Source organism: Fonsecaea multimorphosa, assembly GCF_000836435.1.
Source record: "Fonsecaea multimorphosa CBS 102226 unplaced genomic scaffold supercont1.47, whole genome shotgun sequence".
Taxonomy (NCBI): Eukaryota; Fungi; Ascomycota; class Eurotiomycetes; order Chaetothyriales; family Herpotrichiellaceae; genus Fonsecaea; species Fonsecaea multimorphosa.
The window spans coordinates 1-25,569 of NW_015971681.1; the positions used below are offsets into that span (position 1 = coordinate 1).

General features: G+C 53.4%; 12 protein-coding genes across 12 annotated transcripts; 4 read left to right on the forward strand and 8 right to left on the reverse strand.

Moving 5' to 3' along the window:
• Nucleotides 1–101: 101 nt before the first annotated feature.
• On the reverse strand, nt 102–845 carry Z520_12057 (uncharacterized protein; the record flags this gene model as incomplete). Its single annotated transcript, XM_016782544.1, has 1 exon — nt 102–845. The coding sequence occupies one exon, from the start codon at nt 843–845 to the stop codon at nt 102–104; it is 744 nt and encodes a 247-aa protein (XP_016626299.1).
• Nucleotides 846–1,914: 1,069 nt separating this feature from the next.
• On the forward strand, nt 1,915–3,277 carry Z520_12058 (uncharacterized protein; the record flags this gene model as incomplete). The annotated part of the gene is made up of 3 exons (XM_016782545.1): nt 1,915–2,124; nt 2,289–2,742; nt 2,799–3,277. The coding sequence occupies 3 exons, from the start codon at nt 1,915–1,917 to the stop codon at nt 3,275–3,277; spliced, it is 1,143 nt and encodes a 380-aa protein (XP_016626300.1).
• Nucleotides 3,278–3,710: 433 nt separating this feature from the next.
• Nucleotides 3,711–4,052, reverse strand: Z520_12059 (uncharacterized protein; the record flags this gene model as incomplete). The annotated part of the gene is made up of 1 exon (XM_016782546.1): nt 3,711–4,052. One exon carries the CDS (start codon nt 4,050–4,052, stop codon nt 3,711–3,713), a length of 342 nt encoding a protein of 113 aa, XP_016626301.1.
• Nucleotides 4,053–4,927: 875 nt separating this feature from the next.
• Z520_12060 (uncharacterized protein) lies at nt 4,928–6,379 on the reverse strand (the record flags this gene model as incomplete). The annotated part of the gene is made up of 1 exon (XM_016782547.1): nt 4,928–6,379. The coding sequence occupies one exon, from the start codon at nt 6,377–6,379 to the stop codon at nt 4,928–4,930; it is 1,452 nt and encodes a 483-aa protein (XP_016626302.1).
• A 685-nt stretch (nt 6,380–7,064) lies between these two features.
• Nucleotides 7,065–8,970, reverse strand: Z520_12061 (uncharacterized protein; the record flags this gene model as incomplete). The annotated part of the gene is made up of 3 exons (XM_016782548.1): nt 7,065–8,678; nt 8,746–8,868; nt 8,929–8,970. The coding sequence occupies 3 exons, from the start codon at nt 8,968–8,970 to the stop codon at nt 7,065–7,067; spliced, it is 1,779 nt and encodes a 592-aa protein (XP_016626303.1).
• A 951-nt stretch (nt 8,971–9,921) lies between these two features.
• Z520_12062 (uncharacterized protein) lies at nt 9,922–11,474 on the forward strand (the record flags this gene model as incomplete). Its single annotated transcript, XM_016782549.1, has 2 exons — nt 9,922–10,054; nt 10,111–11,474. 2 exons carry the CDS (start codon nt 9,922–9,924, stop codon nt 11,472–11,474), a joined length of 1,497 nt encoding a protein of 498 aa, XP_016626304.1.
• A 529-nt stretch (nt 11,475–12,003) lies between these two features.
• Nucleotides 12,004–13,053, reverse strand: Z520_12063 (uncharacterized protein; the record flags this gene model as incomplete). Its single annotated transcript, XM_016782550.1, has 1 exon — nt 12,004–13,053. The coding sequence occupies one exon, from the start codon at nt 13,051–13,053 to the stop codon at nt 12,004–12,006; it is 1,050 nt and encodes a 349-aa protein (XP_016626305.1).
• A 665-nt stretch (nt 13,054–13,718) lies between these two features.
• On the reverse strand, nt 13,719–14,153 carry Z520_12064 (uncharacterized protein; the record flags this gene model as incomplete). Its single annotated transcript, XM_016782551.1, has 1 exon — nt 13,719–14,153. One exon carries the CDS (start codon nt 14,151–14,153, stop codon nt 13,719–13,721), a length of 435 nt encoding a protein of 144 aa, XP_016626306.1.
• Nucleotides 14,154–14,528: 375 nt separating this feature from the next.
• On the reverse strand, nt 14,529–16,336 carry Z520_12065 (uncharacterized protein; the record flags this gene model as incomplete). Its single annotated transcript, XM_016782552.1, has 4 exons — nt 14,529–14,891; nt 14,990–15,278; nt 15,341–15,894; nt 15,959–16,336. 4 exons carry the CDS (start codon nt 16,334–16,336, stop codon nt 14,529–14,531), a joined length of 1,584 nt encoding a protein of 527 aa, XP_016626307.1.
• Nucleotides 16,337–17,177: 841 nt separating this feature from the next.
• Z520_12066 (uncharacterized protein) lies at nt 17,178–19,480 on the forward strand (the record flags this gene model as incomplete). The annotated part of the gene is made up of 7 exons (XM_016782553.1): nt 17,178–17,373; nt 17,429–17,914; nt 17,973–18,165; nt 18,217–18,366; nt 18,422–18,897; nt 18,962–19,165; nt 19,326–19,480. The coding sequence occupies 7 exons, from the start codon at nt 17,178–17,180 to the stop codon at nt 19,478–19,480; spliced, it is 1,860 nt and encodes a 619-aa protein (XP_016626308.1).
• A 789-nt stretch (nt 19,481–20,269) lies between these two features.
• Nucleotides 20,270–22,236, reverse strand: Z520_12067 (uncharacterized protein; the record flags this gene model as incomplete). The annotated part of the gene is made up of 3 exons (XM_016782554.1): nt 20,270–21,569; nt 21,632–22,032; nt 22,105–22,236. The coding sequence occupies 3 exons, from the start codon at nt 22,234–22,236 to the stop codon at nt 20,270–20,272; spliced, it is 1,833 nt and encodes a 610-aa protein (XP_016626309.1).
• Nucleotides 22,237–23,266: 1,030 nt separating this feature from the next.
• Nucleotides 23,267–24,879, forward strand: Z520_12068 (uncharacterized protein; the record flags this gene model as incomplete). The annotated part of the gene is made up of 10 exons (XM_016782555.1): nt 23,267–23,326; nt 23,378–23,435; nt 23,504–23,794; nt 23,850–23,893; nt 23,947–23,958; nt 24,013–24,325; nt 24,386–24,449; nt 24,505–24,641; nt 24,705–24,789; nt 24,849–24,879. The coding sequence occupies 10 exons, from the start codon at nt 23,267–23,269 to the stop codon at nt 24,877–24,879; spliced, it is 1,095 nt and encodes a 364-aa protein (XP_016626310.1).
• Nucleotides 24,880–25,569: the final 690 nt, after the last annotated feature.

Here is a 25,569-nt window from a genome sequence, read left to right on the forward strand (position 1 = left end):
CCCCCATGCTGCTTTCCCGTCGTTCCGTCTTCTTGCCATGTGCTATCTTACAGCATACAGTGCTCCCACCCAGTCCTCGCCTCGTCCCTCCGCGCCGGACCTCAGTTCTTCAACTGTGCAAGATCAACCCCCATCTGGCTCAGCATCTGCCTGAAAGGCGGGAAAACATCCGGTCCCTGCGCCGTCAGGCCCTGCCTCCAATCCAGCCCGGGCTCAGCCTTCTCCATTGCCCTCTGATACGCCTCTCTGGCCCCGATACGCTGCAGATACGCCAAAATAGCCGGGTACGGCGAGAGATCCGTGGGGTTCCACTGACGGCCATTGGTGAGGGACCAGACGGTCATTATGTCCGCGAGCGTCAATTGGTCACCGGCGAGGAAGGCGTTTGTGACGGCGAGCCTTGCGTCCAGGGCGGCGAGGTGCTTGTGGAGCCCGGCGCCGAGGGTCTTCCTGAAGGGATTATCCGGCGCGGGCTTAAGCAGCGCGGCGGTCAGGAGGCGGAAGAATGCGCCCGACAGGCTCGAGTTGGCGTAGTGGAACCAGAACAAGAAGTCGGCGTAATTCTCGTGCTCGGGCCCCAGGGACAGTTTGTTGCCTCCGAATACCCCGTCAATGTACGCGGCGATGGCGCCCGACTCGGACATGTTGAACTCGGCCCCAGTCACGGCGTTGGTCGTCGTCATCACCGGCGCGGATTTCTGGGGCGTCAGAGCAGCCAGGTCAGGTGGTGCGAAGATCGGGTCCCGCGTGTACGTCTTGAGCGTGTAGGGGATCCCGAGCTCCTCGCATAGCCAGACGATGCGCTCCGATTGCGCGATGTGAAGGTGATGAATTGTCAAGGACATGTCTCCGATTGTAGATCTTGGGGTGAGAAGGGGGGTGTAGACTACAGTTGCAGTGATGAGGGGGGAAGGATGTGGATATGGATACAGACAAGGTGGTCTCTGTTTGGCATGGGATGGGGTTGTAGAAGGGACTGGCTTCTCTGTACTGGGTACTGTGGTAGATATAGACATCAAAAGCTTGAAGACTCAGTCACCTACCTCCTCGCTACCTGGATATGCCATCGAGTGAGAGCGCTGCGTATGACGTTTGCGTATCTAGGCAGACGTTGTAGCTCCTAATTCAGCAGGACAAAACCTACTCCGCAGTTTGTACCTGGAGTGCCGAGGTATCACATATCCTCTGGTAAATTGGTCTAGCATGGGAATCGTGATGGTCAAGATTGCGGTTTGATCGTGAGTATGCGCAAATGGTTGCTCAATGCGAGCTCTAGCTGGGCCATAACTGAGTCGGTACCTGTTTCTGTAGGCAAGTACCTAGGGGCACATCGCTGAGAACTTCCTGCACAACACGAGAAGCACCGGATCAAGGCGCCCTGCACATTGCACGTTTCCCTTTTTGGCAAGTGTTTAAAGAGGTATTAACGCTATGCCAAATTAGGGTTATTTGGTCTCTAATTAAGTCATATCAGAAACTCTAATTTGTCTTGGCATGTGCTTGGCAACCAAAGATGAGGAAAGTGCCAGGGGCTCACGCGCGACTGTTTTTAATTTTATTCTCACTCGTCCTACGATATAACTACTGCTGATTTCGCTTCGTGATCTAGCTATGAATCGGTCATGTTAAATGCCGAAGATCCAAAGACGCCACAGCCACAATGCGTCAAAGATCATGGCACGACTGGCGCCATTAATGAACAGAGTTTCGCATAGACCGTTGAATCAAGCTATCATGGCTGAAGCTGAAGCGCAGACTGGTCTGTGAGGTAGGTACTGGGCTACTTTAATGGCCAAAGCGCACATTTGAAGATCGTGGACTTTTCTTTTCTTCCCGACTACTCTCTTCGTGCCGTCCAACTCGCTCACGTTCGTTATATCCGCGTTTGGTCTTTTTGGAAGTCATCGGATCAAGATGCTCTTCGTCCACTCGTTCTATTTCACAATAGTTGCCATACAGTTGACTTCTGCACATGCCTGGAAGGGCCCTTCCGGTAGCGATAAATATGTTACCATCACAACAACAAAGACTCATTACGTGTGTCCGTGCGACAAGAGTTCGCATGTTACTCCACAGCAGACAGCCGGTTGGGGAGACTGGGAAGAATCGACTCCTTCGACGGTCGTGACCCGTCCTACAACCTCTTCCTTGCGCAAAGCTTCAGGTACCAAAGACCTCTGGACTGGCTCGGAGCCGCCACACACTGCAAAGATAAGCACCCATCATCACTCGAGCTCTCGCGCCGCTCCTCCGTGGACCAGCACGAGTTCGAGCTTGCACAAAACTAGCAGCACCAGATCGATTCCACATCACACAACCTCGACCACTCTTGCGCCCTCCGGCAGCAGCACGCCTCCGGTTACATCAATTACGAGCACAAGCTCCACGGCGTCCATCACAACTTCTGCATCTACTTCAACCTCTCTTATAACAACTTCTTCATCTACCACGACTTCTCCGTTCACCACCTCTTCATTGACCACCATCTCTTCATCGACCATCACCTCTTCATCGACCACCACCTCTTTATCGACCACCACCTCTTAATTGACTACCAACTTTTCATCGACCACCACCTCTTTATCGACCACAACTACTTCAATTACCACAACCGCCTCATCTACTACAACCTCTCCGGCTGCCACCACTTCTTCTACTACAACCTCTCCCACTACCACCACCATTTCCACTACTACCACCTCTCCTATTACAACGACCTCTACGACTACAACAACCACGTAAGTCCCACTTCTAACCACTTCACTATCAACAGGCATTATTTTCGTCCTGTATATAAGGGTATAGACTAATGGATTTCGAAAGAACCTTCAACTCCTGCCCAACCAGCAACATCTACGCAATCCAAGACAGTGCCGACAACAATTTTGCCCGTCTTGAAGCATCGGCCCCTGACCAATATGCCATTGTCTTTGATCAAGCCACGATCGCGACTGCCGTCGAGTTCTCTTTCGTCCTCAACGGTGATGGCACATGCAGCCTCGTCGCCCCTGTTGCCGCACCTGGAGACTTCAGTTACGTGATCAATGACCCGGGCCAGTTTTCGCCCTTCAACTTCATCGACTTGACAAATGTAGGCGTTCAGGCAGCATACGGCGAAGAAGTCACGCCGGTAGACTGCACGATAGACACATCAAACGTGCTCCACTGTGTGGTCCAAGATCTAGACGTGTTGCAGCTATTCAGTGGTGCATTGGCCATAGCTGCCGTTGACGAGGGGACTGGCCCGGCGACGTTCACCGTGGTGCAGATCTTGTAGAACATCAAACAACTTAAACACGCAACCCCAATCTTGCTGTGGGGCAGGGTCTAATAGCAGTATTGCAACATCAAATCACAAGTACCAAGGCCCTTGAGGGCGTATTGAGATGATGTGGGGTATGGCGCGTCCACCGCCTGTGCAGTAGCCAAGATGGCGGCATCTTCGTCGTTCCATCAACCATGGTGACTGAGGAGGTCAGGCATAGAGGTTAGCAGGGATCGATCACGATCATCCATCTGTTTCCTCACCCATGCGCAGCTGATATCGCTGTGTAGATGCTCATTATATGCAGCACTAGCAGCGCCGACTTATTGAGGTTACGTCCGCTGCCTCTCACTGCCTGGCTAAGCAGCTCCAGCGCCGCGGGGCTCTACTAAATACACAGGCTGAATACTATTATTACCAAAACGTGGACCTTCCTATATTAGGTTTACGGCTTCCTCTTGTGCCTTCTCCTCCTCTTCTTGTCCAAGGTCGTGGCAGCGCTCTGCTTTTCGGTCGTCACTGTGCCCAGCACCGTCTTCGTAATCGTGTAGGTGTTGACGTCCGTAACGGTGACCGTGTAACCATTAGCGACGATGACCTCGATCATATTCGGGAAGTCGACCTTGGCCCAGTCGGTGCTCACCAGCCTGCCCACCGCAGCGTTGTAACTCACGAACGACACATTAGTCGGCCATCTACTGTCCCTCACGATCATGTTGACAAACTCGTTAAAGCATGACGACTTGGCCTCGAAGGAGATGTTGAATGTGATTTCGTTGTCCGTCATATCGATGCGGAGACGGCAAGCGGTGGGGAGGTGAGTGTGGATGGTGGATTGATGTTCCATTAAAAATCAGCTTCTAGAGGCTTGTCTGAAAAGGGAGAACGACTACTAGTTTTGATCAACCAGCGGGACAGTCTCAGGGCATCCTCTTAAGGTCCGCCCATGAAAACGATCAATCGAACGGCTCTCACGCAAGCGGATGGCCGTTGGACGTTGCTAGGTTTCCTGTCGGTGCGGCATAGAAGCGAACAGTCGGAAGCACGTTGCTCGAGGAGGCTACACGACAAAAGCGCCAGCAGAGGTTGAGGTTACGATATGATTAGGGCATGGGTGAAGTTACCCCGCGACCGACCTCGCGACCCCGTCCAATAATCGAGGCGCTGGGGAAGCCCGTGGAGATTCTCGGACTAGACTTGGGATCGAAACAGTAAAGTCTGAAACGCAAACCTTAGCCAGATTGTTCTTGAAGGCATAATGTAGACGATGTAGTTTTATTACTGACAAAATATACTGTATCTATATATCAAGTATTGATCCTCAACAACACTGCAAGCAGTGATGAATCGAAATACGCTACAAGATGGACAATTTTCGGGCAGCATGGACCGCAGGGCCTTGCCCTGGCGCTGTTGTGAAGTGCATTCGATGGAGTGAATGGGATGGGACTGGACAATCTGCCTTCTGAGAATGTAACATCACTCCTGGGAACGAAAAGGTCGTATAGAATATGGAGTACGACGTTCTTTGTGAGAGAGCCACAAGTAACGATACCATGCGCAAGGAGTGTGTAGGTTTGCCACGGTACGCTGATAGTCATACTTCCTCTCACATCTTAGCCCAGAGCGGCCACAGGATCTGTACAGCCGACTCGGACTCGCTCAGTCTCTCCATGTAATGGTTTTGGTCTGTACCCATTCCTCCAAGCCTTCGATGCTGTTAAACCTGCCAAAGCCACTACTCTTACGTCCTCCGTGCGGCAAGGCCGACTCGTCGTGAACACTCATGCTGTTGATATGGACCGCCCCGGACTGGATCCTCTTTGCTATACGAAGACCTCTTTGCAAGTTCTGGGTGAAGACGGCCGAAGTAAGACCGTACTCGGTGTCGTTGGCGAGCCTGATAGCCTCGTCGTCCGACTCAACCGTGAAAAGCGAGACGGTTGGCCCGAACGACTCGGTGTGGTAGATGTCCATTTTCTCATTCACCTTCTCAATCACCACGGGATGCAGGGCGGTCTTGAGCTTGCCTTGGTGGTCGGGCTCTCCGTGGACGACCTCGGCGCCCTTGGAGACGGCGTCTCGGACCAGCTGCCTGTTTTTCAGGACCGACTGCTCATTAATCAGGACGAGGCCTTCCTGTTGGCTGAAATTCTCGGACAGTGTGGCTTTGAGCAGGGCCTTGAACCGGCCCGCGACGGCGGCATGGACAATGATACGCTCGGTGGACATGCAGATCTGGCCGCCGTGAAGGAAAGCCCCGACGGCGCTCTGCGCCGCTGCGTCTTCGAGATCGGCGTCGTCACACACAATGGTGGGAGCCTTGCCGCCGAGTTCCAGGACGATCGGCTTGGACAGCTTTGCCGCCTGACTGGCGATGATGGCCCCGGTCCTCGTGCTGCCGGTGAAGTTGATCTTGCGGATCGGCCAGGCCGAAATCAGGTGCGACGTGACTTGCGCCGCGTCTTCGAGGCGGTGGATGAGCGTGTTCAGACAGCCCTGAGGGAGCCCGGCCTCGTGTAGGACCGACGAAATGGCCCAGTACGTCGCGGGACACGCCTCGGCACCCTTGAGGATGACGGTGTTGCCCATGGCCAGCGGGCCCAGACAGGCCCGGAAGCCCAGGCCGTAGGGCGCGTTCCAGGGCGCGATCGAGAGGACGACGCCGTACGGCTCGCGCAGGACCATGCCGCTCTTGCCCTCCTCCGCCAGCGTGGGAACGAAGCCGCGCATCGCAGGGATCAAGCCCGCGACTGTTTTGCAGCTGTCGACTGCCGCGTTGAACTCGAACTCAAACATGGACCGTGCGATGCCGGTCTCCCGGTGGCTGATCTGAAACAGCTCCTCTTTGCGATCCAGGAGGCCGTCGGCGGCCCGCAGCAGGATGTCTCGCCGTGTCGATGGCTTGGTCTGCGACCATGTCTCGAACGCCCTCTGGGCCGAGTCGACGGCTGCTTGCGCGTCTGTTGTGGACGCTGACGCGGATTTGTACAGGACCTCGCCTGTGTTTGGGGATACGACGTCGAACGTCGTACTGATGGTGACCTCTTTTCCATCCAGCCAGAGAGGTACGTCCCTGTTCGGTCCAAATCGTGTTTCGCCCGAGTGTGCCATCCCCTCTAATGTAGACACTCTAGGGAATTGCGTGTCCCAGATGGGCTTTGACCGTCGCAGCGAAAGTTTCCCTTCTTGCTGTACCTACTCCCGAACTTTCAGATGGAGATCCCAGCAAGATCATTCAAGAACCAAAAGGCACACGGAGTTGTTGCTGTTTGTTGCGTCCATAAAAATCATGGGAAGGGAGCACTCTACCCCGGTCACCCTGGGCCCCGGCACGCCCAGATGTATCGCCTTCCGCGGGTTCTGCGGGTGCCCCGCGGCTTGCAATGTTTTGTGGGCGGGCCACTAAGTAGAGTCTGGGTCGAGATGAAAGACGCGGCGATAACGTTGGCTCTACGTAATCGAGGACAATCAGGGGGACTCCTTTTCGTCCTCACCCGTGACCATCGCTCGCTAAGGGTACTCTGTATGTGAAGAGGTCAAATATGACCCTACGATGGCGGACTTATGGTTCAGACGCTTGTGATGGTTCGTCTGCCTCCGTTGGGCCTGGGGCTCGGTTCACATTTGTAAAAGTCGATCAGAAGACAAGTTCATCAAAAGGCAATATAGCGTGCCGTGTACCGTGACTTCTCAAGTAGGCTTGAAGCTGCGGCCAGAAAAGCGAATCCGTGATTTCACAACCTTCTCACACTTAGGCCATTTGGGGATCGATGCATTTCCATAGTGGCATTCTCTGTTATATCTTGGCAGTGGCCCAAACAGCGTCCCGGCCAACATCTAGTTGCACTTCCAGCACAGCAGAGCTCCCTTCCCTGACGACCGCCACAGCCTTCGGTAGCTCCCTGATCAGCTGCTCGACGGAATTGACACACCCTGCCCAACAGTTGCCATGAGCCGCGGCTTTGGCAATCCCACTGTAATCCGGGGTCGGGTCGAAACTGATGTTCAGAGCTTTGTTATCGACACGCGAGCCTTGGCCGTCCGGGTGGACAAGCAGGAGACTCTTCCGCGGCGCATTCCAGCCTTTGTTGTTCAGGACAATCGTCAAGATAGGAATTTTGTAACGCGCGGCGATCCAGTAGACCGAACTTGGAACGCTGAACATGAACGATCCGTCACCCACAACCTGACAGACGAACCTGCCTGCGCCAGGTCCTTGCTCGAAGTCGGTCGCCAGCTTGACGCCCAGTGCCGCGCCACCGGACCAACCCAGGCCAGAGGCGCCGGAACCGATCCACGATTTGGGCAACGCTGGCCGGATCTGATCGGCCATAACTTGTGTAAGTGTCACGGCTTCGACCACGTAAATTGTGTCTTCTGGACAGGACTGTCGAAGTTGCGCACCCAGCAGCGCGGCGTTGATGGCCGTGTTGTGGTTCGATGGCAATGCGGCAAGCTTGTCGGCTTGCGCGATGCGCTCCATGTGCTGTCTCTTGCGCATCTCGAATTGCGATTGGCTCCCGACTCCTGGCCGGTGGTGGGCGGCAACTTGAGCCCGGATGAGCTTTAGGGACAGAGCTGCATCGGCCTTGTATCGGTCCGAGGCATTGATATAGAACAGGGGCATTTGCTGCTTCAAAGGGTCGACATCAATATGGATGATCTTGGCGTCGTCTCTCGGCTTGCACTGCGTAGGCACCCAAGGCACGTCGCAGTCAACAACCAAAATGAAGTCTGCTGCTGTGATGGCCTCGTGCCGGCCGGTACGAACACCAAGCGACGCAGGATGGTCCGCAGGAAAGCTCATGTCACTACCGCCAGCGTCGAGCACCGACAGCGCCGGCACAAGGTCTGCCAGCTTCACTGTCTCCGTTACGGCATCGACATAGCGTCCCGTATATCCAACAACGATGAGGGGGCCTTGAGCCTCGGCAAGATACTTCGCGACACGCTCGACGGCATCCTGTGGAAGTATGGCTGGGGTCAGTCTATTCCAATAACTCTGATTCAAGCTGTAGGGGTTAATGTCTTCTTCCATTGCTTCTCGTGAGCCCAGCAGGTAGACCGGACCCTGTGGATCACTCGTCGCAAACTGCAAGGCCCGATTAACCATCTGCTTGACGTTGGCGCCCCGTTTAATCTCGGCGGCATAGCGACAGTACTGGCTGACGATCTGCTTCTGGTCTGGCACGTCTTGTAGCCAGTGGATAAACTCGGTCCGTGACCCTCTATACTCGCCTTCGAGAGTATAGGGGGAGAGACCGGCGAAAATCAAGACCGGACATCGGCCGCAAGATGCGTTATGGACAGCGGCGCCCAGGGCTTGCGTGCCTACGTCAACGTGGACAATGACGCACTGAGGCTTGTTGGTCAGCCTTGCATACCCATCCGCCATGGACAAAGCAACCATCTACAGTCAGGCCCTTGTTAGTAACCCCCCGACTCCAAAAAGGGGTAGTTCAGATATTCTGGCTAACCTCGTTTGGGCACGTAACAATTCTGGGGAAGTGGCTGCCTTTCTGGCTTTGTCCCTGCACCATCGCTTCCATTATCGAGGGGTGATCTGACCCAAGGTTGACGAACACATGGGTGACACCGGCCTGTGATGATTCGTCATTGGTTGATTAGAGATGATACCCTGTTTTTGCGTTGCGACGTACCTCCCAGAGCGCCTCGAAGAAAGCGAAGGATGCTGTATACATGATTCGTGGAGTTTGACGACACGGTATTCGATCCGAAAATTTCAAGTTGCAATGGTACCACCAGTCTGTCCCATTCCGTTGAGGGAGAGCTCTGGTATGATATCAAGGTGCGTGGGTGCTAATGTTGTAAGATCGCCGCCGCACCTTTAGATGCACAAGGTTCTGGAGAAGTGGGAATGCTGTGAATTCAACTTGGTGAGTTTGTAGCATATCCGTAGGCACGAGTAGAAGCGAGTCTTCCGGCTCGGCATTCGGGCTGTGCGCACTGCACGAAGAGCAACTGTTCGGACGAACGGGTGGCCCACGGTGCCCCCAGGTGCATAGACCGGCACTGTATCATGAGGTTGTTGCTGTGGCACTGGGGCAAACTGTCGATGCTCCAGGGCAAGTGTTTGAGGTGTCCGGCGATAGATGGCGTCCCAATAGTCTTGCCCCAAGTGCCGCTCATGTTCCCGCGGGAAAGGACTCATTCATTCCGAACCCAGCCAGCCTGTTGTCGGGAATGCCCCTGTTGATTGGACTGGAGGCCTTCCCCCACCCCCATCCCCCGCGAATTGCCCCAGGGCCTCTGCTCACTGAGCGGTTTGCTACTGCTAGGTACTCTTATCGCCTACTCATCCCCCCTTGCGAAGCAGACAGTCGCGCGAGAGTCCGCCGCGGTGCGCACGGTGCGGTAGTTTGTGCAGATGCCGTGATGTTGGTCGTCGTCTGAGTTCAGTGCGGCTCTCTTTTGCTCCTTGTTCTCATGGTCTGGCTCTCTCCTGGGCTGGTCTGTCTATAAGATATTCCCTTTAGGATTGCCGTTCGTCTAGTGGAATGCCGCCTTCCACTATCTCCTAAACAGCAGGCATCCTGGGACACATTCCAACTGATACTTCAGATCTTCTCTTAATTAAGTCAATTGTCTATATCCCTCTTTAAAAGGGAGTTATAACAAAAGAGTCGGCTAGAATGGGGAGCCCAGAGTTGCTGGCGGCCTCGGAAATCTCAACCCACAAGACCAGTGATGATTGTTGGATAGTGGTCGGAGGGAATGTATGGGATGTCACCGACTTTGCACCCACCCACCCAGGAGGCGAAGCAAGTTCGTAACCTCCACTGAAAGTCTTGATGAGAACTGGTGACTGATATAACAAACAGTAATACTCAGATACGGAGGGAGAGATGCCACGGCGGCCTATTCTGCGATTCATGCCCCCTCGATCATCAAGGAAGGGCTACCTCCAACAGCATTTAAGGGAACACTGGACTTGAGCACTGTTACAGACTCATGGTCCCGACCATTGAAAGCAGAATCGCCCCGAAGCACTCCCAGTGCCCTGTCAGAGAAACCAGCACTCGAGTCACGGATCAACGCCGATGATTTCGAGTTAGCAGCGAAAGCATATGCTCCGGCGAAAACCTGGGCGTTCTACTCCTCTGCAGATACAGACCTTGTAACTCTCACAGCAAACCGGACGCTATACAGTCGCATCTGGTTCCGGCCACGCATTCTGCGGAAGGTGTCAGAAGTCTCCACCGCGACATCCATGTTGGGAGTGCCTTGTATGATGCCTCTTATGGTCTCGCCGGCAGGAATGGCTCGCCTCATCCACCCACAAGGCGAACTCGCCCTGGCTGGCGGGTGCGCTGCGAAGAACATCATCCAATGCATAGCCACCACGGCTTCGTACTCGGCAACTGAAATCGCCGCGGTTGCACCAGAGCATTCGTTTTTCTTCCAACTCTACGTGGACCGCAATCGTTCAAAGTCGGAAGCCCTTCTTCGCAAGCTTCAAGAAGCGGCGCCGAATGTCAAGGCGGTTTTTATAACAGTCGACGCCGCCGCCACAGGCAAGCGAGAGGCCGACGAGAGGCTCAAAGCTGATGAGTCTTACTCGAGCCCCATGATCAAGAACAAAGCCAAGAATGACCGCAGGGGTGGTGGCATCGCTCGGATCATGGGTAACTTCATCGACCCTGCGTTGAGTTGGGACGACGTTGCGTGGGCGCGCCGTGCTACACACCTACCCTTGCTTCTCAAAGGCGTCATGTGCGCTGACGATGTCAAAATGGCGTTCGAGCATGGCTTGGATGGTGTACTTCTCTCCAACCACGGAGGCCGCAATCTCGACACTTCGCCGCCAGCCATTCTCGTTCTTTTGGAGTGCCATCGTCGCATTCCAGAAATATTCAGCGCCAAAACCCCCCGCGGGAACAAGTTTGAGATCCATATCGACGGCGGCATCCGTCGGGGAACCGACATCCTGAAATGCCTCTGTCTCGGTGCAACGGCGGTCGGAATGGGGAGGAGTTTTCTCTTCGCCACAGGCTACGGACAGGAGGGCGTAGAACATTTGATTGATATCCTGGAAGATGAATTAAAGGTAGCAATGGCGAATGTGGGAATCTCAAGTTTAGCTGAGGTGGGACCTCATCTCGTCAACACCGGTGATATTGATCATTTGATCCCCCAGAGCGCGTCACATCCTTATGCGCAGGATTTCAGGAAGTCCAAGCTATAGCCCAGTATTCTATTTTAGATGGCATCATGATCGAGATCCTGAGCAGTCAGCTTCAGCTCAAGATGCCTAGACTATCTATCGTAAATTCTTTTTATTATTTGTCTTCATAAAATGACCACCTCAGGGCCTCTGCTGCGGACCAAACATACTTAGTTACGACCATCAGGTGAATTAAAGCAAGAGCAACTCGAGAGCAGGCTAGATATCTCTACATGAGTTACTCCCGATAGTCAAGCTGCACCTAGTCGGAAGATGGTAGATATAACCTCCCGAGTACGGGAAAACGTCGACGTGCGTGGCATATCAACAAACTAGACTATTTGTCGTATTGGACCGAACGATCACGGCTTGACCTTCACAGGGTACCTTTGTTCAAAAATCGTGAATTTAATTGGGAATAAATCCTAAAATATCGACACGTAATGCTACAGGCAGATTGTTATTGTGTGGGCTCAGCCAGAACGGGAAGGGCTCCAGGCAACTGTTAAATAGTCTTCAAATAAGAGCATTGAATGTCAAGCAAATCAGCTCAATTTCCTGGACCGTAAGTTCCCATCTGAGCCGTTCTTTTTGCCATCCACTCTTCAGCCAGATGTATCTTGTCGCTACCGAGGAAATCATTGAATTTACCTGCAACCTTGACCGTTCCAGTTTGGTTCTCGAACCCCTCGACCGGCTTCATGGGCTGATCGTTGCTGGGCCTCACGAAATATACGACACTATATCGGTCGAAATCTGCCTGGGCACCGGGAGCCGGAACAACACGATGCTTGGCTGATTTAAGGGCGCCGTTGGTGAAGACGACCATGGCATCACCCATGTTGATGATGGCAGTGCCAGGGACGGGCTTGACATAGTCCCACTGGCCCAACCGGTCTGGCTCGTAGCTTTGGATCTGCAAGCCGCCCAGCCAGTTGAAGAGAATGGTTACACAGCCAAAGTCAGTGTGCGATGGCAGGCCGATGGCTGTCTTGTCGGCGGGATGGGGGTGTTTCTTGGTTAATCGAATGTGGTCCTGGGATGTCGAGGTGAAAATGTTGCGTTCGGTAAAAGTCTTCTCGTCTATGCCGAGTTCGCGTGCCAATGTGGTGAGGATCAGCATTCCCAGGTCGTGGGCACCCTTGGAGAAGTGTTTCAAGAGCGGACGCTGCTCTTCGATGACGGGTGGATAGGCTCGACTCTCCGCAAAGCCAAAGAGATGGTCTTTGCCGATGTTCAAGAATTCTGTAGAGTCAGGGCGGCGGTCAGGGTCGGTTGCCTTTACCGTGCCGGCGCTCTTATAGCCGTAAAGGGAGACTCCTTTCTGAAGAGCAAACTCCTGCTTCTCTTCGTCCGACAAGTTGAATGCCTCAGCGGAGAGGTTCAGGAGCTCTTCAGACTCAGAAAGCAAAGTCTTGCCCGTGGGAGCATCGGTCAAGTCCAAGTAAAAGAAGCCGTAGGTCTGACATGCCTTCAAGACCTTCTGTGTCTCCTCTGGGTCCCGACCGAGAATCTTGGCAAGCGATATCGTGGCGATAGGTGCCGTTCTGACGTCCGTGGGAAACGGCGGAAGGTTGGTAAGGTCCAATTTTGCAACCATGGTGAGAATCGATTTTTCGATAAGAGTCTCAGATAACAAAATGACAGTGCAAGTCGTGTAATTTGGTGAGCTGTATGAGGGTCGGAGCCAAATATGCGCTGGGCTTGTGGGCACTTTTAACAGACTAGCAACGAATCCACTTCTTCTGTTACGCCAATCATCATCGACCGTCCCGACAGCGGGGGAGGCATTGTTCTCGAACCCGATCAGACCTGCCCTTACCAGATCCCGACCGCGCGGATCCACGCTCCCTCCCGGCAAATGACAAAATATGGGGTGGGAGGCGCGGCTGTGGGGATCGGGATCCAGGCGGGGCAATCATAGATTATGTAGCGGTTGCATTCTTCACCTATATCCCCCCATCATGGCTGACAAGGCTGTGGAAACCTGTGAGGTCGAAAACGCGTCTCCTGACGCGGACCTTCGGAGTTGCACCAGTCTCGAGGCCAGAAGCGGGACTCAGGACCTCGATCCAGGTCTGGAGAAGAAGTGCCCTGTAATATGCTGCTAACGAGGGTCCGCCCGTCGATTTCCTCTCGTCCATCATCTTCAGCTGGGGCATCATCTCCATGTGTCAAGGTTTGACCCAGACTTTTGCCGGCCTGGCCGTTTGTAGGTTGATCATTGGCGCCTTCGAAGCGGGCTTTTTTCCCGGCTGCCTCTATCTAACCAGCATGTTCTACAAACGTCACGACCTTCAATGACGCTTCAATCTCTACTCTTCTGCCTTGATCCTGGCTGGCGCCATCTCCGGACTCCTTGCTTCTGCGACTGGTCACATGGATGGCGTCGCTGGGTACCGAACGTGGCGCTGGATCTTCATCCTCGAAGGACTTGCTACCATCATGGTTGCCGTCGTCTCCTTCTGGACCATTCCGGACTGGCTGGAGACAGCCAAGTCCTTGTCCGGGGATGAGCGTGCCCTCCTTCTTCGTCCGCTGGCTGCCGACTAGGCTAATATGGAAATGAGTCACTGGAACAAGAAGACGGCGAACCGCGTCTCTAGTGGTGCTAAGATATATTTTGGGTGAGCCCGAGCCTTGGGCATTCTTATAAACTAGGGCTTGACAGTTTACTAGGATCGCCATGTACTTTGGCATGGTTACAACCATGTATAGCGGCTCCTTCTTCATACCCACTATCCTGAATGACATGGGCTGGACCTCCATTCGTGCTCAACTCATGTCATACGTCTTCTCGACCTGTTGAACCCCTATCTGCGCCTGGATCAAGGACAAACTGAAACACCGTTTCGCTTTTATTGTCGGAGGAAGCCTTGTTTCCACCATTGGGTACGCCATTCTGCTGAACATGCGTCACGTCGAAGCTCTGTAATCTGTTCATGTGTACTCACTCAGGCGGATATTTCGTGCTCTTCGCGAAGACTTACGAGATTCGAGTTCGCAATATCAGGCTCACAAGCAGAGTCTCCAAAGCTGAGAGTATAAACAAAATTAAATGGCATGTGTGTTCCCTCATTCCAGATCAGTTCTCGCCTTCGCCCTCACCACCAGAGGCGCCTTCAGATCACTGATGCCTACACTGATCAATTCCGGTATCCGTCCTCGGAACAGACCTTTCTGGGCCGCGATAGTTTCCTGTTCGTCTGCCAATTCGAACCTGAATTCCCGGAGAAGCGTGCTCATAAGCTTATAGATGTTGGTTGTTGCCACCGTCTTCCCGATGCACTGACGCCCGCCGAGGCCAAAGTGCATGAGCAGGCGTGATTTTGCAGCCACTTCAGGGCGTTCCCACCTCGCAGGGTCATATATGTTATGATCAGGCCCCCACACATCGGGGTTATGGTGGAACGCATGGTTACACACAGCCACAGACGTCTGGTGTGGGAATCACGTTAGCAAGGAGGATCATTGCGGTCGCTACCTGTTGCTGATGAAATGGGGATTAAATGGAGCAGAAGAAAGTATGCACTTACGCCCTTTGGAATATGTTGACCCGCAACGACAATGCCTTCGGGAGACATGACGCGTCTCGCAAGAGGCATGGTAAAGACCGGGGTGATGCGGAAATTCTCCTTGATGCAATTCTTCAGGTAGGGCAACGACGCCTCAGCGACGGTGACTGAATACGCGTCTTGACCTGGTGTCAGGGGAGGGAGATTTTCGTCGACTTCAGCAACACACTGGTTCATCGTCCCAGGATTGTGCAGGAGGTGGTAGAAGAGCAAAGTCGCGGTGGCGCTGGTGGTGTGTGTGCCCGCAATGCTGTTGAGAAATTGACATTAGTCCTAGCCGTAGCTGAAACGTCCTCTAGACTTGTCACTTACATGAACCCAAATGCTTCAGTCTCCAGATCAGTTTGAGTCAGCCTCTCGCCAGTATCCGGGTGCTTGGCCAAGATGAGGTTGGTCAGTATATCCTTTCGTTCAGCCTGATGGGGGCTCAGCTCCTGCTGGCGTCTGACATCGTCTAACCGTCTTTGGACACTGCGGGCTGCCAAATCGGCGCACGCTTGACGTCCTCGAAACAGTTTCTGCAGTCCAGAGTGAGGCAGCATGGGGAGATATGTCTTGAGTGTCTGCGTCATCAGAGGCCAGGCTCCAGTGACGGCGGCAAGCAAGCTATGCTCTACGACTGGAGGGACTCGCGATTCGTCGTCGGTTTCCTGGATGCCAAAGGACTTACTGAAGGCAAGTTCTCCCAGTGCATCAATCACATAGTAATGGAGGAGTTTCTTAAGGTCGAATGCTTCGCCGGTCCGAGAATATCGGGTAATTTTGTCCTTCAAGAGCTTGATGTTGATATCGAGGAATGGCTCCATCTCCTTCACATAGCTGATAGAAAAGCTATGAGACATGTGTCGTCGTCGAGTGGAATGAATCTATCGTTGCGAGATGTCAGATGACCCCCGAAGCTTCATACAAGTATCAAGGACAAATACTCACGTCTTCATCGCGCATTCCAAAGACGTTGGGGTGGGCCGCGCCATAGGCATCATAAAACTCCGTCTTTGGCATCGACCTAGCCGACTTCTGGAAGATAATGGGGATGCAGGCCTCGTCGGTGACACTCAGCTTGTCTGGCCCATACCGGACGATGGGTCCATGTTTCTCATGTAACCGGGTCAGGTTGTATGGCTGTTGAAGTGTCATGAACTGATGTGCCTGCCAGACATCGGTCAAGGACGCGAGAAACGGCCCCGGGTACTTGGCCAGCGGGTGCAGAAAGCGTTGGTACACCACGTACGCCACTAAAGAGACCACGGCAAGCCCACTCAGCCACAGGACTGGGTGGGCGGCAACCACATGGATCAACAAGACCATTGGGACCTAGCGGAGTATTCAAGGAAAGTGCTTGTGAGCCTTGTGCTGAGACCGTCTGTAGGCCTCGCTATTTTGCGTATTGTAGCTTTATGCAAAGGCATTGGAATCATGAGCTGGAGTTGGCATTTCTATTGTACAGTCCCGCACGGCGAGGGTTCGGTGGAGATGATGTCGCCCTGGGGCCTCCGCTCCCGACTGCGAACCACTTTTCTTGGCCATGTCCAATGACCGGGTGCCGTGCCGGGATCCGGATACTTTCCGCGGGCTGGAGAAGGAGTTCGAGTCCGGAAGCGTCGGGAACAGAGCTGCGGGGAGCCATGACCCGGTTGGCAGACATCGCCGACACCAGAGCGTCTTCTAGAACCCCCGACTTTTAGAGACTTTGATCCGCCCGCCACTGTGCAAAAGTCGGCTTCTCGACTGCACATCATGTCTGCAGATGCGCCTATGAAGAAGCGTCGCCGGACAGAGCTGGCCTGCACGACCTGCAGGCAGAAAAAGCACGGGGTACGACTTGCTCCGCGGCCCCCACTGCCCTCCAGATCCCGGGGTTCGCTAACGAGTGTCCTGACAGTGTGACGGAATCCGGCCACAGTGCAGCCCTTGTCGCTACAAGCAGCTCGAGTGTGTGTATGAGCCGCCACGGTTCCGCCACGATGCTCGCCACGACAAGTACGTTGCTCGCATATACCAAGTAACACCCAGCTGCATGCTTACCACTGCCCTCAGGCCACCTTTACATCCACCCCACCCTTCCTTCGGGGAAGCCAGCCTTCAGGATGCAGACTTGGTGCCCATCACCCCGAGACGGCTTCAATCTCACTCTCTGGGCCCAAGTCAGATGGTGCCCAACATTTTGGGAGCGTCCTCATCGCAGGACGCGCGCAAGCCATCGCCACCGGCCGACACATCTGCCCACGTGCTGCGCGCGAGGTCGCATGAACAGCCTGTGAGTTTGTTGGATGATAGCGCCCTGGTCGACTTGCTCGCGACCAACCTATCCAATGACGTCTCCGATGCGGATATGGGCTATTTTGGTCTGTACGGCGGCTCTTTGTTTCGCTGATTACAGCTGCTTAAAGTGACCCCCAGGCCCATCTTCGAACCATTTCATGTTTCGCTCTCTCTCGGAAGTCTTCGTGGAAGCATCGCAGCTGTTCGGCGCCGACGAGCCCAGTACCGAGGGTCCACTATCAACCCTACCCGCACAACAGGCAAGCGATGATGCTCCGACGCACGTTGACCTCCGACATCCAGGGGACCAGGAGCATTTTGCCCGGGGCGGTGGCATCCCGTACATCCTGCCTCGTTATCAGGATACCATCCTCCTAATAAACCATTACTTTGCGACGGTTGGCCTCGTCCTGCCATACGTTGACAAGGCTTCTTTGCTGTCCCATTATCTCAAAGCCAGCGGCGAAAACCCGCCCAGGTTCCGGCGTGCGATTTTCTCCCTGATTTCTATCATCTGTGCATTTTCACTCAATTCATTGGAGAATGATCAGGCGGAGGTTTATTATCAGCGGGCATTGGCCGTCCTCGACCCACGCTGTCTGAGAGAATCAAGCGTAGAAATCGGTAAGCGCCCAAGTCTTCTGTAGGCGAGATCCCGCGTCACTTCTAATCCCGACTTCAGTTCAGGCGCTTCTCTTGATTCTTGCCTACCAGCAGAACAGCCAGCGCTCAATCAGCAGCTGGACGACTCATGCCTTGGCTGTCAAAGCTGCCCTCCAGCACGGGTTGCACTTGCCCACTATCCGGAAACTCCAGACCAAGGCCGATGCCGAGCTGATGCAGCGTCTCTGGACGGGAATTGTTTTCAATGACGGGTGGGTGGATTTATCCTGTGCTCAGCCCAGACATCTGCTAAATTGGTCCAGGGTGCTTGGAATGACATTAGGCAGGCCGGCACTTGTGCACCCTCGCTTATTGCAGTCTCAGCAGACTCCAGGCTTGCAGTACCATCAGCATTCGCCCCATATCATCACGGTCGAGTCGACCGGTGGCCAGGCTTATTTCTCTACACTTGGGTACGCACGCAGCCTGGTTGTTCTTCACCAAACCTATCTTCTAACGGCACTCTAGGTCCTCATCTGTCCTGCTCGCTGCCATCGTGGAGCATATGTACAATTATAACGTCGAGACACTGCAAGAACGGCGTCTCCCTGATTTGGGACGCACCTACAACGAACTGTTCGGGCGCCTCGAGGAGTGGAGGGAGAGCATCGCCCCTTTTGGCGGTCTTGTGTCGGTTCCCACACTCCGTGATCTGGCCAACGGATCCTTCGACACACTGAGGCTACAAATCCTTCTGTCCATGCACTACTATCGCCTGCGCTTGTTGATTGGCTGGCCCATCCTCATATCCTTTGTTGACATGCTGGTGGAGAGTGTGACCAAGCCGCATCTGGGCCAGTCCTTCCCTTCGGAAGAGTACACGGCTATGGTCAACGCCGACTGGCTCGCCATCAGGGAGCTAGGTGGGATAGTCCACGCCGTGGTCGTCGCGGTGGAACCCTTTTTGCACTCCAACGCAGCCTGGTACACCTGCAATTACTTAGGTTGGTGAGACCCTCCCAAGCCAAGCTCTCAGCAAGTTGCTAATCGCATGCCCTGCAACACAAGCACTCACTGTGTGCCTTCACGCATTCATCCTGATGTTGGCGACCAAGTTCGACACCGACAGTCGGCTCGGCTTTTCAACCGCAGAGACCAGAGCGACTTTGGAAACTACCTTGGGAACCATGAAAGTGTTGGCAGAGACAAGCTTGATGACATTCAAAGCTCGCAACTGCTTGGTCAAGCTATTGGGGGCCTTTGACATGCTAGGTGAGTCTCTTTGTCGATAGTGCCGGAGAAAGAATTGGGCATTCGATGCTCTCTCTCGCTCTCATCACCCTAGTAGTAGTTTTCTTTTTGATTTTCCTTCTATCCTTTGCGCACCCTCTTCGCATACACGCTCAACTGACATTTATTACACCCATCTCAGACCAACACCCGATGGCGTCCGTACCCGAAATGATGAACTCGCATATGTACCTTTCAGAATTCATCAGAAAGTCCGCGGACGAATTTCTCTTCCAGCCAGGTCTGGAGGACTTTCTGGACACCGATGTCAGCTATGGTGAGGGTACTCAATTTTGATTACTTCCGAAGCCGTGGAGTGGCTCAACATAAGGATCTTGGTAAAAGAGTGCTGGCGGCTTGAATTGCGATGTGAGAACAACACATATGCCACCCAGCTCCTACATGAAACGCAGAAACATTCGCCTGGGGCCTGTGGTGAACAGCAGAGAGAGCGGCGCGAAGGTGTGAAAATGTCTCAATGTCACCTTGGCCGCCTGGAACACCTGTTACCTGTGGTATGAGAAATATCTTCGTGCCAAACGTAGAGAGTCTCAAGTCTGGATAAGCCCAACATCTAAGCTACCTATTCGGGGGTAGAGGTGCTATGTAGGGTGCGACTCAGATGTGCCTGCAAAGCTTTCACGAGGTGGTAGGGCAAAGGCCACGATCCCATGCTATATGAAATGCTTGGTCTGAACGTGGGAGGATTTACCAGCGTTTCAAGACTCAAGAACCGCGAGGCAGAGGGTGTGGAGAAAGCTGGAGCATTTCGTGGACAAAGTTGACGCCATCATCCCGCCAGTACGACTTGCTCATTTGGCTCCGAGTATCTCCACAGGGTCCTCCTTGAAGCTCTCTATCTCGCTCTCCGGTCTTGGAGTCGTCATGGCCACGGCTGATCCAGTCTCTAAGTAATACAACAAAAGCAAAAGCCAAGGTACAATGCCCTCTCCACCTTCTCACGGCTCTGGAGAAATATGGTCCATCAACGAGATGGATCCGGAAGTTCAGGGCTTCATCGCTCCAGAGTTCGAGGAGGAAATATAAAGTTTTGTGGTCATTGTGGAAGCAGCCGATACCGATATCCTACTTCATGCGACTAATGCCGTGCGAATGACTATCCTGACTGAGACGGCCGTCCTCAGCGGTGACCTCGACGTGGATAGAGCCACTAACCTTCTCGGCATCCTTCTCTTGGCCATTCTCCCCGGTGTATTCCAATGCAAACTGGGTGTGGTTGGTCATGTACATAGTGGGATCTGCAACACAGAGACTGCAGAGAAGACCGGGGATGGTGACTGCAAGGGTGCACAGGAACATGACCTTGTATGCGTGTCCATAAGCAACCTTGATCGCGGCGAGTAGGGCCTGCTCGACCGCCGGAGTGATGCCCGAGAGACCGTCGAAAGCGTGGGGGATCCCCAGGTTCGCGTCGACCGTGGCAGTGAAGAGCTCAGGCAGCTGCTCCAAGTTCAACCCGTTCTTGGTCGCAACCTGCGCAATGGCGGCAGGTCCATACTTTGCAAACCGACTGTTGAAGATGACGTTGAAGATTGCGTTGCCCACAGCCCCGCCAGTTGCCCTGAAAGTCCCGACGAGACCCATGGCAACTCCCAGAGTCGAGTGGGGGACGTGTAGACTGGCAGTGGCGTAGGACAGGATGGTGATCCAGATGAAAAGCGGAACTCCAATGCCAGGGAGAAACATGTAGGCCAGCTTGTGGTTTGGATCGACCGAAAGAGCACTGAGGGCAAGAAAGATGGCCTGGCAGGCAAGGGCGAAGACGAGCTGCCATTTGACATAGCCCACCCTGTGTGATACAAGAGGCACCAGGACGCCAAAGACGCCCTGGAGGAGGGTGTTGGGCAAGGAGATGACTCCAATTTCCATTTCGTTGCTCGTGAACATGTATTGCGAACCGCGAGGGAGCAGCGAGGCCATGGGATAGAACTCCACTCCTGCAATGAATACCATGACCAGAAGAGCGCTAAACTCTCGGAACTTGGCAAAGAGAGCTCGTGGGAACATGGGGCTCTTGCTGAAGCTCGAGTCGAACGCAAACGTTCCGAACGTGACAAGAAGCCCGATCACGATGGGAGCGATGACACCGGCACTGTTCCATGGGTGGCCGCTGGTTCCAGCCCAGGTAAGACCGATCAAGAAAGTCGTCAGTCCGCCAGCAAAGCCGATCAGACCGATGAAATCAATCTCGAGGAATTCCTGCCACCGCGACTTTTCGAAATCGCCCCGAGGTCGAGAACTCGGTCTGTAGAACCAGAAGGTCCCCGCGAGGGCGACGGTTTCCACGATGACGGCAATATAGAGGATCCAGCGCCAGGAGGCGCGCTCGGTGAGAGCCACCGCCAGAATTGTGGAAGTCATGGCCCTGTCGAGTTCAATCAGCAAAAGAAAAAGGCAAAGCTTGGCCACGAGGTATTGTGTGCTTACCATGGGATAGCGATGCCAGCCTCTAACAAGCCTAGGCCCACCGACCGCCACTTGTTGGGGAGCATTTCCGGCACACCAGCGTACGCAACAAAGATCACTCCAGTCCCAAGTCCGATCAGAGTCTGGCCGGCGTATATGGCGGGTATATTTTGTGCGGTGCCGGTGACAATGCAGCCCAAAATGTTCATAACCTCACCAGCCAGCATCGGTATTCGGCGTCCAAAGACATCGCTCAGAGGGCCAGCAAGAGAGAATGAAACAGCGGACGCCAAAGACCATGAGCCCACGATCCAAGTAAAGTTATCAGGGCTGCCGCCCAGGTCTGTGACAATGGTCTGCAGAACTGAAGCTACCGCGAGGAAGCCGAGGCCAAGCGGTGGGCCAAATGACAAGGCCAGGAACTGTGTTGTTTTCTATTAGCAAACACGACTTTTCAAGGTATTGACTCTTTTGGTTGGGGGGAAGAGGCGTACGAAGACAGAAGCCCAGGTGGAGGCGGACACGCGAACATGGTCTGGATTATCCTCTAAAGCTGCTCTATGAGGATCTTCTTCGAGCTCAATTCGAGCCTTGACTTGGCTCCTCGTTAGATGTATGCTGTCCATGTTCGAGTACTAAGATGAGGATTAAGCCCAGGCAGTGGTTCGGGGGGCGTAGGAGCTCTTATACAGCCCCCCAGATATCCATTGACGCGTAGGTATCCCCGCAAAAGGCCTCTGAGAAAATCGTGGGGAGGAGGATTCCTGGGGGCTTTCGGGGGTTTCCTGGAGAGGGTGGGACGGACCCGGGCAGACCGGGTTGCCCATCGGGAAGTGTCAACCCTATTGGCAATATCTATACGGGGCATCCGCGAAACCTCTACATATTCGAGTGTTTGGGACAGGGACAAGGATGAGAACAAACAAATGAACGAACGAACTGGATTGGGTCAGAGGCCTGAAAGTCGAGGCCCTAGGGACCTACAAACTCTCGCCTAGACGTGGTGATAGGCTCGGCGTATAACTGCCTTCAGCCGCTGGATCGCCTGAAATGAATTCGTCATCATCATCATTATCATCTTCTGCATATTACGATCCCACCCCGCAGCCCTGTAAAGGCTGGTGGTTACCACTGTGGTGGGTAAGTGGTTAACATATGTCGAAGGAAATTCTACGAGCTACAATTCCAGTGCATTAGGGGAAGATCCATGGCACTTGATATCAATTCTTCTGGGGCGCTACTCAGCGCTTCTCAACGCCTTGGTAGCTGTTTGCGGCCCAGATATTAATAATTTGATTCTGGGATACGGAGCAGGTCCCAGGATAATAGACTGCGTTTACACGGGTCGCAATGGGTATGTCGAGGTTTTCCGCCAATTGTATAGCATCCTCCCGCTCCGGTTGGGTCTGCCGCAACATTGACGTCTTTGACGGTCCGACCACCTTGGCGGGATCTAGAACCGGAAGCATGGTTATCGTTTGCTCGCATCCGAAGTTCCTCATAGATAGAAGAAGGCAGGGGTCATTGCGGGATCATTAGCTCTATTCAAATTCTTGTTCGCTTGGAGTCTTTTCTGGGAAACCTACTTCTTTGCTCCAGGCGATTCGACCGTGGTGCTACCTCCAGCTGTGTCGGAAATCTGTGTCTCTACGCATCATGTTTCAACAAACCAACCCAGCTTTTGAGATCCCGAAGGAAGGTTGGGGCGGCGTGGTGGTAGGTACTTATGAAAGACAGACTCCTTATAGTGTTTGACCGGGGTTATAGAAAAATGAGGGCCCAGATTTCTATATCGAAGTGGAGAAAGTGCCTGTGCCTGAAGTTGGTCAGTCTCCGGTATCTCTCAATACTTGACGTCAAGTCCCCCATCTAACAAGGCTATCGCCATTCCAGGCCCTAACGACGTCCTGATCAAACTCAACTGCACCGGCCTATGTCTCACTGACGTCCATTGTATGCTCAATGATTGGGGCACACCCAAAATGTCCGCCTCTGGCATTAAATGCGCGGGTCACGAGGGTGCTGGAGTGATCGTCAAGGTCGGAGAACGGGTCACAAGCTACAAGGTTGGTCAGCGAGCTGGTATCAAACCTGTCCTTGATGTTTGCCATATATGCGAATACTGCCGCAGTGGAAGAGAAACATACTGCCAGAAAGCCGTCTTGGCTGGTGGTCATGCCGATGGTAATACGAGTTTTGAACGGATGATCAAGTTTGGCAATGACTGACAAAGCTCTAGGTTCATATAAACAGTATATTATATCACCAGAACGCTACACTACTGTAAGTTACTCTGCCACCTGCCCTATCAATAGATATACTAAGTCTCGCTCCAGATAATTCCCGATGTAAGCCTTGGTATTCTCGATCGGTCTGCCAAAAGGAGACTAACCAGTCGTTAGGGCGTTCCTGACTATATTGCTGGCCCAGCGATGTGCTCTGCTTCGACAATTTATACTGCTATCAAGAATTCGGAGGTCAGGCCCGGTGAATGGGCCGTTTTCCCTGGAGGTGGCGGCGGTGTCGGTATCCAAGGTGTCCAACTGGCGGTAGCTATGGGTATCCGGCCTGTTGTAGTCGATACCGGCAAGGAAAGAGAAGAATTGGCCAAGAAGTACGGTGCGGAGTATTTCGTCGACTTTAAGGAGGTGGAGGACCCTGTGAAGAAGGTCATAGAGTTGACTGAAGGTGGTGGCCACGTTTGTTTCGTCACAGGTGTGTTTCAATGAGAAGGTAAACACCAGTCTCTTATCTCTTGCTGACATTCGATTACAGCGGTGCAATCGTACCCAGTTGCTCTTGATTACTTAGGCTCCCGTGTGGGTGCCAAGGTGATGTGGTAAGTCGACACCGTTTGAAGAATGGCGTCAGCATGCACTGACCGCTTTGCAAAGTATTGGAATCCCTGCGGCGGGAAAGTTCAACCTGGACATCCCTCCGGCGACACTGATCTACAAAGGTCAATCCGTTATGGGCACCTTTGTCAGCAGTTTGGTTGATATTGATGAAACCTTGGCTTTCGCCTGCAGAGGTATGCTATTTCTTGAACAACTTATAGCTTTGTGTGTGAATACTCTTGCTCACGCGTTCAAAGGTAAACTCCATTTGGAGCCGACCGTGGTGGGCCTGAGCAAGTGGAACGAGTCTATACAAAAGCTCAAGAATGGTCAGGTTGCAGGGTAAGTATCGAGTATAGCTGGATTTGGTGCGGAGGCCGATTATGCTAACCACTTGCCAGGCGTATCGTGGTTGACTTTAACCTACCATAGTAGACGCGTGGACATCGACGACATCTCAAGGGTGGTACAAATTCCAAGGCCAGAAGAAAAGCCAACCAATGTTTAGACAGCGACAGTCTTGTCCAATTACTGGTTCTGCTGAAGCTATCAACTATTCCCAAATATCTATATTCGTCCAGTCCGACCCCACAACGGTGAGACTCAAGGAGTGAACAAAACGAAGATAGACACTTTGACTGGATGCTTTATCTCGTAGTCACAAGCCGTAGCGCAGGCAAGCGAGAGCCCACATGGTGACCGAGAATATCCGTCTTGCTGAAAATGCCGGGTTTAGAGCTTGGGAAATTGAGATCTAAGCACATAGCTGCCTAAGGCCATTCTGAGACGTATATCAAATCAATGTTGTTGGTTAAGTCATTTTCAGGTGCCATACCGACTAACATGGAATAGATTAATGGCGTCCTTATGGTAAGGTCAATTTTATACGAAGAAGTCGAGATCGCGCTGTAACTGCTGAGCCTAGGGCTTCTGGGCCCCAGGGGGCTGTCGAGGAGCCCAGAACCGTGGGTGCATCCTTGATCGCCCAGGTGAAGCTCGAAGGCAGTATCAATCATGAATAAGTCGTGCTCTGCGTGATCAAGCAGTGGCCCTCTTCACATGAGGATCAATTTTCAACAAACACGTTTCACAAATACAATCACTTGCCAATTGAAGAATTCA